The sequence below is a fragment of the Rhincodon typus genome, chromosome 1 (genome assembly GCF_021869965.1).
Source record: "Rhincodon typus isolate 14 chromosome 1, sRhiTyp1.1, whole genome shotgun sequence".
Lineage (NCBI taxonomy): Eukaryota > Metazoa > Chordata > Chondrichthyes > Orectolobiformes > Rhincodontidae > Rhincodon > Rhincodon typus.
Genome location: NC_063332.1, coordinates 10,307,853 through 10,322,735, shown reverse-complemented (window position 1 = coordinate 10,322,735; position 14,883 = coordinate 10,307,853). Strand labels below are relative to the sequence as shown.

Here is a 14,883-nt window from a genome sequence, read left to right as displayed (position 1 = left end):
CATATATGCATGCACTCACACACACACACTCATACACACGCATATATGCATGCACTCACACACACACAAATACACACGCTCACTTGTACACACACGTACTCACTCACAGACATATGCACTGTCTCTCTCTCACTCTGTCTCACACACACACTTTGTCTTTCATCCTTTGTAAGGCATGAAACCGTGTTCTCTCAGACAGAGTTCCTGCTAGAATGGTGAGTGAAATTGTTATATTACACCAGCCCATAGTTCAGGTAAAGGGATAACAGGATGTCTGAATATTCTGTTCTATTTCATGACATGTCCAGATCAGTGGATATTTTTACAGACTGGGTAAACAAAACAGACTGAAGCCCATCCCAGCTAGATTTTAGGCTTTATAAGCGATAAAGCAGACAAAGTTCTGCTCAGTCTCTCTATAGTATTCAGATGACAGCTCTTGATTCGTATAAAAGATAACAACTTATACACTGCTTACTTCCAACTACTATCTTCATGATAGCACCGACAGATCTTATTGGGGTTAGTGCCTTCTTTTAAAGAGCAAACAGACAGACTTCATACAGATGCACTGTAACTGTATATTCTGACATGCTCTTCACAGAAAGAAGTTGCATTAATATAGTACCTTCCTCAACCTGTCAAATCTTTTTCACAGCCAGTGGCCCACATCATATCTAATCAGGTAGACAGAGACTGGATTTACCACATTGTAAGCTTAAAGTGACATTGCTTCTTGCAAAAATAAAGACAATGAGGAGGCTAACACAGTGTACACTGCACAGAGCATAGGTTTGTAAATCTTTTAGCATTGTCTTAGAATTTCCAGGATTATCATAAACCCATGGAAGCATAAAGACTTACAGCTCAGAAAGGGAGCCATTCAGCCCATCCTGTTTACCCAACTGTCAAATGCAAGTAAAGGTCTTAGCAAACCAGAGGGCTGCCCTCTCATTAGACAGACAATGACTGGTGGTGGTTTAACCTGAAGGTGACCATGACTCAGTTGAAGGGAAAGGTGGCAGAGGAGAAGCTGCCAGTGAAGGAATTGAGCCCATGCTGCTGGCATTACCTAAACCAGCACAAAAAAACACACACACACGTCTACATTGCAAACCAGTTGTCCAGCCAAATGAACGATACAAACACACTCACAATTCCCCACTCCCTGCTTCATCCCACCACTGGCAAATAACCATCCAGCCTAACCCCATTTTCCAGCTTTTGGGTTACAGAACACAAGGGTCCTAATCATTTTTAAATGTAGTGAGGGTTTCTGCCTCTACCACTTATTCAAGCAGGGAGTTCCAGACTCGTACTATCATGTGGAGGCTACATTTCCCCATCTATACCTCTCACTACCTACTGTAACTGTATGCTCCCAATTATAGATCCCTTGACCAAGGACACTGGGCCTTCTGTGTCCAATCATCTGGGCTCCTTATAATTTTAGACATATCATTAGATTACATACAGTGCTTCCATCAGACCCCAGGACAACAAATTTGGAAGAAACGGGGCTATTAAAAAGTAATTACATGTTTTTGCATTTCTCATAAGTTATAAAATTGTGAGTTAGTTACAGGACTGGGTTTGTGTAATAGCAGTTCGACAGTCATAGATCATCATAGAAACCCTATAGTGGGGAAACAGGCCCTTCAGCCCAACAAGTCCATACCGACCCAACCTAATCTCCACATCCCTGAACACTAAGGCAAATTTAGCATGGCCAATCCACCTCGCCTGCACACCTTTAGGCTGTGGGAGGAAACCCACACAGACACAGGGGCAATGTGCAAACTCCACACAGACAGTCGCCCGAGGGTGGAATCGAACGAACCTGGGTCCCTGGCACTGTGAGACAGCAGTGCTAACCACTGAGCCACCATGCCACCAATTGATTGGGTCATGGAGCTGATGTAGGACAAGGCACGAGGCTGGATGTGTTGGGAGTACGTGGGGAGATAGTAGGTGAGGGGGAATGTGGGAGTTAGGACGTCATGCAGTTCAACCTCCAGAAATGTGTCCAACTGCGGCTAGCAGCCCTTTCAGAGCCATGGGCAGAGGGAGTGACTTTCTCTCCGCCACAGTCCCAGTCTATTTTGTAGACTGTAGGAAATATTGCAGTGAGCACACTTGATGAAATGAGTGCGCAGCCAGAGAAATCATGAACCATGTGCCTGTAATTATCCACAGCGTACTTTTGGGAACTGCCAAACTGCTGAGTCACCCGTTTTACATCCAAACTGATTCAGTTGATTCTGACATTTCCTTATGTTGAATGAACCAGTGGTTGCTTGTGCCTGGGTTTGCACTTTGCCTGATGAAAAAGTGTATCAATTTGAAACTTAGCACAGCGGAACCTTTCCATCATTAAGCCTGTGCGCTTCAGTGAAATGTCACTAAATCACAAAGCAGCATTACTGGATTCACAGCACAGAAAATGTCCAATCTCAACAGATATCATAAACTGGAACTCACATACACACACACCCATTCACTTACTCACACACGCTCTCACCTCTCTCTCTCACACACACTGCCAATCATTCACACACACACACACATCTGCTCTTTCAAGACACACACACACATATACTCTCGCTGTCTCATACAGGATTCCCAACCTCTCTCTTACAGAGTCTCATTCTCTTTTTTACTCTCTCTTTCTCTCTCTCAAACACACACACTCCTAATCTGTCATACATACACACATTCCTATCCTCTTTCACACACCCGCACACACACATACTCCCATCCTTTCTCTCAAGTGCACACAGTCCCATTCACAAACACAAAGACAAACACACACACACACACACACACACACACACTCCCATTCTCTCTCTCTCTCACACACACACACACACACACCCATTCATGCACACACAGTCCCACTCACCCACTTATTCCAATTCATACACATGCACTCTCATTCATAGAAGCATAGAAAAATGAGCAGGAGTAGGCCATTTGATCTTTCAAGCCTGCTCTGCTGTTCAGTATGATCATGGCCGATCATTCAATTCAAGAGTGTGTTCCTGCTTGTCCCCCATATTCTTTGATTCCTTTAGCATCCCCCACACAATTTCATTCCACACACACACTTGCATCCATAGAAATAAAGAAAATACGAGCAGGAGTAGACAATTTCGCACTTTGAGACTGTTCCACCATTCATTATGATCATAACTGACCAGCAAATTCAATAGCCAGCTCCCACTTCTCCCAAAGAATCCTTTGATCTTGTTAGCCCCAGGCACAAATACACATTTCCATTCAGACACACACAAACTTCCATTCACGTACACCAACACGGGCATTCACCCACACTGCTGTGCTCAGGTCACACATGTGGCTGCAGTGTTTGAGTCAGAAGCCAAGAGCCCAAGTCAGGAGCAGCATTGGGGTTGGGTTGTGATTTCTGTCCCTCACCCTACACATTTGCACGCTCACCTGCAAGGACACTCATCTACACCACACACACTGTCACACCACTGCATCCGCATCCACATTCTCTCTCTCTCACACACACACATGCACACATACATGCACACATGTGGGCGTGCACACACACGCACACACATGCAAACACGCATGTGCACACACACACAAACACACATGTGCACACACACATGCAAATACACACACACATGCACAAACACACACACACACACACTCATGCATACTTACCCTCAGCTCATGCTCCCATATGGACACAGATGCAGACATGTACTCACCCATACCCAAATACACACACACACACACACACACACACACACACACACATTCACGCACCTACCCCACACACTCAGGCACAGACACACTCTGGTGTGCAAACATATATATGGACATACCTGGCACATGCACAAACGCACACGCTGTTCACACAGAAGCACACACGCACACACACAAAATGGCGCTCATAAAAATAGGCAGATTTTTGGTCTCTCATGGGTTATGGGAACGGGCAGGAAAGTTGTTTCGTAGCTCAAGATCAGCCATAATCGGATTAAAACATGGCACCAGCGGGTTTGATGGAAGAAGGGGCACATAAGACCATAAGGAGCAGATGAAGACCATTTGGCTCACTGATTCTGCCCCACCATTCAATTATGGCTGATATGTTTCTCAACCCCATTTTCCTGCCTTCTCTCTGTAACCTTTGATTCCCTCGTCAATCAAGAACCTGTCTATCTCTGCCTTAAATACACTCAATGCCTTGGCCTCCACAGCCTTCTGTGGCAATGAGTTCCACAGATTCACCACTCTCTGGCTGAAGAAATTCCTCCTCATCCTTGATCTTAAGGGTTATCCCTTCACTCTGAGACTGTCCCCTCGGTTCCTAATCTCTCGTACTAGTGGAAGCATCTTCTCCGTGTCCAGTCTATCCAGGCCTCTCAGTATTCTGTAAGTTTCAATCAGATCTCCCCTCAACCTATTAAACTCCATCATCCAGTGGTGACCATCCTGCCACCCATCTGCCTGCCCATGACCAGTCTGAAATATTACGCAGAGCAGGAGAGGTGTATGGCTGCCCTTGGCCTCATCCTGCGCCTGCTGATACAACTGCAGTGGGAGGAGGGGGGTTGATGTTGGTGGGGAGGTCAAGGGCACTGATTTTGCTGTGCAAACTGGTGTCAGGCAAAAGGAGACCTAGCTCTTCAGGCCCCTGTGTCTATCAAAGGGAGCCCTGATCGTCACTGCCTGCGCCAGCTCCCCTTCCTGAACCTTATTTGGCTTCTTGAACCAAGTTGCCCTCACCCTATCTTCCCTTGCAACTCCCCTCACTGATTCCCCCAATCCCAGACTCAGTGCAAAACCAGTGAAACACAGAAATGAAGGGACAACTCCGAATTAGACTTAAAAGTATGCAAGAGGAGTTGACATCCAGAGCTGTCACTTTTCCAGGTTGGATTTTCTCCTCTGTTTCCCGATGGTCACTGCTCCCAAACTGGATTCACCAGCAACTTTCTGAGACCAAGACAGGCGTCAAAGTCATGCCCTGAAATAACTAAAGCAATTGGGCCGTGAACTGCAAGGTGTATAAATGCAGAAGTTCAGACAGGTAGAAGACATTGATTCCGAGTTCTTTCCCAGTTGAACTACACCTCTCCATGTTTCTGCCAGTGAGTCTGACTCTTTAAGGATTATGATTTGAAACTCGTTACTTTTATTCCCAGTTCTTCCCCCGTGTGATACTTTCAAATCAGTCTTGTTTCTCCTTTCCGCACATTCTCGGTTGGTCTGCTGTATGTTTTGCATCAAGGCTGGATCAGCTGTTGGCTTGGTGCAGGCTGTAGTTGCCAAGTAAAATATGGCTTTTGCGAGTACGTTCCATAATTCCAGAAAATTGTATGCGCAGTCATAATTTGGGATTAGTTGTGGGATTAATGATTAAATGGCCTGTGCCACAAATGCTGTAAGCTGATTTATCTTCAGATCCTGTCATTTTTAGCAAAGTGATCTGCATTCAATAACAGGGAAACAAAAGGGTCAGGGATGTAGTTACTAATTACAATCGTTGGACATTGACCAATTAACCCTTCATAATCGAGCTAAGGTAGGACTCAGCACCAAACGGTGAATTAAGATGTGCTGAGATTTCACTGCTTTGTTTACTGAATCTGGGGCAAACTTTTTAAAACAAGGTTCCAGCAATCATACAGTACCGAAGAGGCCCTTCCAGTCCTACTTAACATTGGAATAACCCTGCAGTGAATTACTTAGATGATGCCAGAGCTTTTGCAAAGAATGACTTAGAGTCAGAGAGTCATACAGCACGGAAATAGACCCTTCATTCCATCTAGTCCACGCCGGTCATGTTCTCAAACTAAACTAGTCCCACCTGCCTGCGCTTGGCCCATATCCCTGCAAACCTTTCCGATTCATGGACTTATCCACAATGTCTTGTAAATGTTGTAACTGTACCTGCTTCCATCACTTTCTCTGGCAGTTTATTCCACACACAAGCTACTCTCTGTGTAAAAGAGTTGTCCCTCGTGTCCTTTTTAAATCTTTCCCCTCTCACTTTAAAAAATATAACCCCTAGTTTTGAACTCTCCTACCCCTAGGGAAAAGACCCTTGTTATTCACCTTTCTATGCTCCTCATGTTTTTATAAATGTGTTTAAGGTCACCCCTCAACCTCCTATGCTCCAGTGAAAAGTCTTTCCAGTCTGTTTTTATATCCCAAACCCTCCATCCCAGCAACATCCTGGTAAACCTTTTCTGAACCCTCTCCAGTTGAATAATATCCTTTCGATAACAGGGCGACCAGAACTGCACACAGTACTCCAGAAGTGGCCTCACCAACGTCCTGTACAACCTCAGCATGACTTGAAACTCTAAGATTTCTTTCTCAATCCCAGCAAGTCTCAAAGTGCTTCAGAGCTCAGGATGGGAGTTTTGAAACGTGGCCGTGTTTGCAAATGTGGTAACACCAATGTGGGGACAGCAAGCTCCCACAAACAGCTCTCAGGTCATCTGGCTCATTGCCGTTGCTTTGATGTTGGTCAGGAGACTGGGGAGAATGCAACTGTTCCTCTTTGCACTGCACCATGGGAAGGTTTTAACAAGCAATCAGACCTCCAACGGTGCAGCACTCCCTGTCAGAAACACACAGGGATTGTCAAACATGGATCATGTGTTCACATCTCTCATGTCAGCCTGGGAGTCACCAAACTTTCTAACTTTGAAGGTGAGGCTGCTACCACAGAGTTGCTGCAGCAATAGGAAGTGAATGTCATGCCAAGTGCTGCTGTTCCTGGTGGTCAACGTGACTGCCATGGGATAGGCCTTGGTCAGAGGCCATTTTAGGTCCAGAATCAGAGAATAACACAGCACAGAATGAGACCATTCAGCACGAAGGGTACGTGCAAGCTTTTACAAAGCACAATCCTGCTAGTTACACTAATTTTGGTCTTTCCTTGAGTACCTGCAGCATTTTTATTCCTTCTAGTGTTTATCCTATTTCACTTTGAAGGTTACTGGATCTGTATCCAAACCTCTATCTGAAGTTCCAATGCAAATTGTAATATATTATTACATGAGATTAATACATAAAAACAATTGTCCTCTTGTATCATAGATAGTAAGAACTGTTGATGCTGGAGTCAGAGATAACACAATGTGGAGCTGGATGAACACAGCAGGCCAGGCAACATCAGAGGAGCAGGAAAGTTGACTTTTCGGGTCGGGACCCTTCTTCAGAAATGGCCCCCATTTCTGATGAAGGGTCCCGACCCGAAACATCAGCTTTCCTGCTCCTCTGATGCTGCCTGCCCTGCTGTGTTCCTCTAGCTCCACACTGTGTCCTCTTATATGATCTCTGGTTCTTTTGCCAAACATTTTAAATCTGCGGCCCCTCATCAATCCTTCAGCTGTTGGCAACAGTTTTCCCTTTACTATGTAATTTTGAGCATCTCTATCTACTCTCCCCAATTCTCCCTTGTTCTTTTAATTCCATCTTCTCCAGTCAATTCACATAGTCCGACAAACAAAGAACACTACAGCATAGGAACAGGCCCTTCAGCCCTCCAAGCCTGCACCAACATATTCAACATATTTTGCCCTTCCATACTACAACTGTCTTCACTTACAGGATTGTATTCCTCTATTCCCTTCCTATTCATGTATTTGTCCAGATGCTTTTTGAATGCTGCTATTGTGTTTGCTTCCACCACCTCCTCTGGCAACGTGTTTCAGGCACTCACCACCCTTTGTGTGAAAAACCTGCCTCCACACATCTCTTTTAAACTTCACCCCTGCACCTTGAACCTGTGTCCCCCAGTAATTGCCCCCTCGACCCTGAGAAAAAGCCTCATACTTTCCACTCAATCCATGCTATTCAAAATCTTATAAACTTCTATCAGATCGCCCCTCAACCTCCTGCAATCCAGTGAAAACAAACCCAGTCTATTCAACCTTTCTTTAGAGATAAAGTCCCCCACACCAGGCAACATCCTGGTAAATCTTTTCTGTACCCTCTCCAAAGCATCCTGCTGTAAATACGAAAGTATGTTTCAGATGAAGTACCTCAAACATGTTAGATATTTGAATGTCAAGAGTTCAAGATTTCCCAGCCTCACCAAGAAAGGGAAAATTGTAGCATTGCCCTTGGGTTTAGTTCCCTATTTGTTGGGCTTGATTGCCAAAGTTGCTCCCATCATGAGTTGCTATGAAAGGATCACTCACTGGTAACACAGGCGTGGAATTTATGACCTATGCTTTCACATATCTCTTATTTGAACAAACACTTGATAGTTTCATTCCAGTGACCAACTGGTAGGATACCCCCCCACCCTGTGTCATAAAGTCATATAGTACAGAAGTGGCCCCTCAGCCCATTGAGTCGGTGCCAATCTATCTCCACTAATTCCACTTTCATCATAGAATAGAATCACTACAGTGTGGAAACAGGCTCTTCGGCCCAACAAGTCAACACCGACCCTCACAGCATCCCAGCTATAACCCACTGAATCTACACATCCCTGAACACTATGGGCAACTTAGAATGGCCAATCCACCTAACCTGCACATCTTTGGATTTTGCAGCACTTTCATAGAATCATGGAATCATAGAATCCCTACAGTGTGGAAACAGGCCCTTCGGCCCAACACGTTCACACCGAACCTCAGTGCATCCCACCCAGACCTATCCCCCTATTACCCACCTCAGCTACACATCCCTGAACACTATGGGCAATTTAGCATGGCCAATCCACCTAGCCTGCACATCTTTGGACTGTGGGAGGAAACCGGAGCACCCGGAGGAAATTCTCGCAGGCACAGGGAGAAGGTGCAAACTCCACACAGACAGACACCCGAGGCTGGAATTGAACCTGGGTCCCTGGTGCTGTGAGGCCAAAGCGCTAACCACCGTGACACCGTGCCACCCCTCTGCCCACAGCCTGGAATGTTATGACATTTCAAGTGCTTATCCAAGTACTTTTTAAAGGTTGTGAGGCTCCCTTTCTCAACTACTCCCAGGCAGTGCATTCCAGACACCTACCACCTTCTGGGTGAAAATGTTTTTCCTCAAATCCCCTCTGAACCTCCTGCCTTTCACTTTAAAATAATGCCCCTATGCTTCCCTGTCCATACCCCTCATAATCTTATACACCTCAATCAGTGCCCTCTCAGCCTTTGCTGCTCTAAAGAAAACAGCCTGAGTCTGTCCAGTCTCTCTTTATGGGGTGATCTGAGCCTGCCCACCCTACACCAACGCCTATCCCCCAAGCAGAGGACTGAGTTTTTTCCACTTCGTTCCACTCTTGTGCAATGAAGAGCTGAACCACTCAAAGCACAACTCGGTACGTATTTTGTTTAGTAGACCATTGTCAGCGCTGGAAACTGTGGAAGATGTGAAAATGTCATTTGAACACTGATATGTCCCATGTCGACATCCAGATCCAAATAGGGCCATTTTCATTGAAGAATTTTACTTATTTTTCTGTTTCTCTTCTGCTTTCTACACTGGTCAGATGAGAGATTTTATTTTAGGAATAATGATTGTGCTATCAGGAATGATCAGATGATAATAATCTTGCTTAATGAACTACATATATTAGTGCCAACAAATAGATGAGAATTGGTTGTATCCCTGGAGAGTGTATCTGCCTAATAATGTGTAAGCATTCGGAATATCTCTAATGAGCAGAACTACGCACAGCTAAATTTATCTCTGAACTGTCATCGTTTAATGGAGCATTATTTGCCCATTTGAAAATACTGGCTCTCTGCTCCACAGCACAGTCAGATGTTAGACAGAAGAAATAAAGGGTGCTTCTACCTGTAGATGATGCAGGCACAGTCTCGACAAGTCCCACAGTTTGCAATGTCCTGCCCAGTGCGGTAGGATTGTCTCCTGGAACGCAAACAGCAGAATTAATCATTTATCTCATGATAACACTGGCCCATCTTGGGGCTAAGCTTCAGTAGCTTGGGAATACCGTGTTGCTCAGACCCAATTGGACGTCACCTTCCTATGGAACTGCAGAAGGAGTGTACTGTAAAAGACCTGTAACAGGTTAGCTTATTGTTCGTTTGATTATTTATTCACAGGACATGGGTATCGCTGGCTGGGCCTGGCATTCATTGCCCATCCCCAGTTATCCTTAAGAAGGTAGTGGTGAGCTGTTCTCTTGAACTGCGGCCATCCATTTGCTGTCCATACACACAGTGCTATTAGCCCAATAGTATCTCCGCCTGTGCCTGGCGCCTAGTAGAGATTGCTGTATAATATTGAGGAGCAGGGCTCCTAACTGAGTCCTTCCCACCTGACCACCTCCTCTCTGCTGTCTCGTCTTGGAGAAATAGAGGTCAACATCAGGATGGCTGAAGTCAGGAATCTCTGTCGGAAGCTTGTCTAGGCCCTTACAGGTTTCTGTCGGACAATCCCAACACACTCAGCAGTGCTCTAAGCCTTTACTTAAGGAAGAAAAGAATCATCATAGAATCCCTACAGTGTTGGAGCAGGCCGTTTGGCCCATCAAGTCTACACCAACCCTCCATCCTATCCACACTATCCCTGTAACCCTACATTTCCCATGGCTAATTCACATAGACTGCCCATCCCTGAACACTAGGAGGTAATTTAGCATAGTCAGTCCACTTAACCTGCACATCTTTGGACTGTGGGAGGAAACCTGAGCACCTGAAGGAAACCCACGCAGACACGGGAAGAACTTGCAAACTCCACACAGACAGTTGACCAAAGGTGGAATTGACCCTGGGTCCCTAGTGCTAAGAGGGTGCTGTGTTTACCACAGTACTAGCCTGGATTTATATTTCATGACCAAACAATGTCCCAAAGCACATTCTAAGCATTATGTCTCTTATTTTGAAGGAAACATGCTTGTTAATTATAAGGGACATACAACTGAGTATTAACAATGGAGAATATAAGGCTTCCAAGCAAGAGGGTATCGTCTATATTGTGCATCATTCAGCAAAGAAGGCAGGAGAAACTCCTTTATGCAGCGAGCTATGAAATACATGACTGGTTCAGGCTGAAATTATGTTGACATTCAAGATGAAATCAGACTAGTGGATGGATGGGGGGATACAGTAGATGGTGGGAGAAGGGAAGAGTGCACGCAAACATAATAAGAACTAGTTGCTCACACTGAAGACCAAATGGCCTATTTCCTCATTGCAACTTGAATCAGAATGAATGAAGGGCTGATGGCACCAACAAATGAAGAAAAGGAAAGTAGGAACGGGAATGTGAAGATATAAGAAGCGCCTTATCGTGTTTCAAATTCTCAGAATTGATTGATTGTGTGTGTGTTTGTGTGGGTAGGTATGGGTGGGTGGGTGTGTGTGTGTGTGTCAGTGTGTGTGGGTGGGTGTGTGTGTCTGTGTGTGTGGGTGGGTGTGTGTGTGTCTGTGTGTCTATGTATGTATCTGTGTGTGCCTTTGTATGTGTCTGTGTGTGTTTGTGTGTACCTTTGTATGTGTGTGTGTGTGTCTATGTATGTGTCTGTGTGTGTCTATGTGTGTCTGTATGTGTCTGTGTGTGTGTGTCTATGTATGTGTCTGTGTGTGTCTATGTGTGTCTGTATGTGTCTGTGTGTGCGCGTCTATGTATGTCTGTGTGTGTCTGTGTGTGTTTGTGTGTGCCTTTGTATGTGTGTGTGTGTGCGTGTGTGTCTATGTATGTGTCTGTGTGTGTGTCTATGTGTGTCTTTGTATGTGTCTGTGTGTGCGCGTGTCTATGTGTGTGTCTGTGTATATGTCTGTGTGTGTGCGCGTGTGTGTATGTGTTGAGATGTGGGCAAACAAAGTGGCAGGGACCTGCGGCTAGAGAACTAGGGAAGTAAGGACCACTGAAACGCCAAATCCAGCAAACTCATTTTATTCATTCAGCCAGTGTTGGAAGATAAAATGCTTTGGGCTATGAAGTGAACAGATCAGCCAGGACTGCAATTCCTGAGTGCACTGACGAATTTAGAGAACAGAGCCCAGAATTAGCCGTGGTGGAGCGTCAATTCGTGTTTAGACGCTGCAGAAATGATTTGAATTTTGGACGAGCCAACTGCAATGAATCCCTCTTGCCCAACCCTTCACTATTTTAAAAACATTTTCCTCTGCATTGGAATCATTGAAAAATTAAAAGCAGCCCCGCTTTGTCAAGCTACATGGATCATGACATGATCAACTGTAAGATAATTAATCAGGCTGGAGCCTAATAGTCTGAGTCAGTCATTGCTCACAGTCTTTAGGGATTCCCGTACACGTGACTCCCCTCCCACGTCCTGACAACCGGCAAGATTTCATTCCTGTTTGGCGTTTCTCTTTCAAAGCGTGTAGCCCTTTCCTAATCTTTATCTGCTTCTGCCCACTTCTCACACGTGCCTTCCTCGCCGGCTACTCTGGGTTGACACGAGTCAGGGCTTCCTTTTTGCAAGGTTTTGTGAGTCTCCCCTGTCTGTTGTTTCAACAAAGGGATTAGCTTTAATATCACAGAGAGCCATTTCAAAACCACTTATTTTCATCCGGTCACGCCACTTCATTGTAAGCGGTTTGCTTTTCATGTAATTTGGCGGAGCTCCAATCCATTATCCCGGAGGGGAAAGTAATCCCCTTAAAGAGCTCCTCGGGGAATCTGAGAGTGTTGGTGGAAAGGTTCAACCATTACAAGCAGAGCAACCGGTAAGATAACAGCAATCCGGCACTTCAAGGCCAGGCAGGTCAATCTTATTAGAGATAGTAGGAACTGCAGATGCTGGAGAATCCGACACAACAAGGTGCAGGGCTGGATGAACACAGCAGGCCAAGCAGCATCGTAGGAGCAGAATCTTATTAGTGCTTTATATCTGTTTATGCTGGAGGAGTATCAGTCACCGGAAGATTTTAACATTAATCAACCAAAAATGCCATACGGGGAGATGAGTGGACATTTTTGTTTTGAAATGAAATGAGTTGTTCTTGCGTAAAATGCCCTGAGAGAAAGCAGATACAACCGTAATTTTCAGGAGGACATTCAAAAAGTAGAGGTAAAGAGACGTACAGCACAGAAACAGACCCTTGGGTCCAACTCGTCCATGCCGACCAGATGTCCTAAATAAATCTAGTCCCATTTGGCAACATTTGGCCCATATCCTTCTAAACCCTTCCGATTCATGTATCCACCCAGATGCCTTTTAAATGTTGTAACTGTAGTGTTTAGGAAGATTTGCAGAGCCAGATGTCAGATGAGAATGTTGCCTTGCAAAGAGCAAGATGAGAAAAGAAAAGCCAAATCATAGAAATGAGACTTGCGAATTAAATGCCAATAGCTCCAATCTATTTCAGATCGTAAGAAATAATAATAAAAGGCCCTTCGGCCCATCGAGTCTGCGCCAGTCAAAAACAATCACCTAACTGTTCTAATCCCGCAGCCTCGTATGCCTTGACATCGCAAGCGCACATCGAGTCATAGTCATAGAGTCAAACACATCCTTCGGTCCAACCAGTCCATGCTGATCATAATCCCAATATAAACTAGTCCTACTTGCCTGCACTTGGCCCATGTCCCTCCATCTAAATACTTCTTAAACATTATGAAGTTTTCTGCCTCTACCAACCCTATGGGCAATGAGGAGGCTCACCTATTCCAGAGGGCTGTATTGAAATCTCTGAATGGGTTGGTTAGAAAGTATTAATGAAGCCTCGTTGGCTCTTGTGATGGTCGTACCGTCCCTACCTTTGAACCAGGAGGCCTGCATTAAAGTCCTACCTGCTCCTGAGGTTTGTGATAACATCTCTGAATAGGTTGACTGAAAATGTTTTCTGAAAGCAAGGTATCTGAGGAGAACACAGGACAATGGAGCTCAGGTCACAGATCAGTCATTATCTGATTGAATAATGGTAAAAAGCTCAAGGAGCCTTACAACCTACTCCTGTTCGTATTTCTTACGATCTGAGATAGATTGGAGCTATTGGCATTTAATTCGCAAGTCTCATTTCTATGATTTGGCTTTTCTTTTCTCATCTTGCTCTTTGCTAGGCAACATTCTCATCTGACATCAGAGAGTTCTCGGGACCATAATGATGTCTCAATGCAGCTCTAACACCTGCAGCTGTCAAAGGTGGCGGTAATAGATTCCATTAAGATTTTGTTACGTGTATATTTAGGCAAAGTGCCTTTAATTTCCTCTGATGGGTTTTATGCTTGTTAAGGTGAGAGATGGTAATTATAGAGTGAACATCTGCTTTATATTCAAAGGTGATGAGAGATACTCCTCACAAAAGTGGAGTGTCCTTCTTTAAGTCTCCTTATGTTTCATGATTGATGCAGGCAAATCACAAAATGGTCATCTGCCAAGAGGCATGACTACCCTATACCTGGCTAATTTCATTGGCCCATGGTGTCAATGCTGCCTCCTTAAGAGAGCTTTCCAATTCAACCCAATTCATTATCCTCTACCCATGGCCCAGAAATTCTTTATTTTACTTTCCAAATATAATCTCATTCTCCTTTTAAAAGTCACTGGGATACTGGACTTCATCAATAGAGGCAGAGAAGACAAAAGCAAGAAATGTATTGTAAATCTTTTTTACGAAAAAAAAGACTTTCTCAACCTCAGCTGGAAGTTGTGTATCCAATTCCCCGCACAGCACCTTAGGGAAGGATGTGAAGGCATGGGAAAATGTGTAGAAAGAAATTTTCAAGAAGGGTTTCCATGAATAAATTGAAGGGGAGAGGTGGGGATGTTCTGTTTAGATTTGAGAGAAGATTTGATGGAGGTGGCAGGACACAGTAGATAGAGAGAAGCAGTTTGACTCCTGACAGCATATTTGTGAACTACAGTACACCAATTTAAGGTAAATGTCAAAAGAACTTATTGCAACATGAGGAAAATAGAATCATAGACTCATACAGTATGGAAGAGTTCCT

The 14,883-nt window shown here is 44.6% G+C and overlaps 2 protein-coding genes across 2 annotated transcripts in view; one reads left to right on the top strand and one right to left on the bottom strand.

The window, feature by feature from the left end:
* Positions 1 to 14,883, top strand: part of LOC109931733 (dedicator of cytokinesis protein 1-like) — a 1,067,415-nt gene that overhangs the window by 459,153 nt on the left and 593,379 nt on the right. The window lies entirely within an intron of this gene.
* LOC109937874 (INSYN2B protein-like) overlaps positions 1 to 14,883 on the bottom strand; it is a 121,288-nt gene that overhangs the window by 51,395 nt on the left and 55,010 nt on the right. The window contains exon 3 of the mRNA XM_020536368.2: positions 9,793 to 9,867. Coding sequence (XP_020391957.2) covers positions 9,793 to 9,867 — 75 coding nt within the window. The remainder of the gene's footprint in view (positions 1 to 9,792; positions 9,868 to 14,883) is intronic.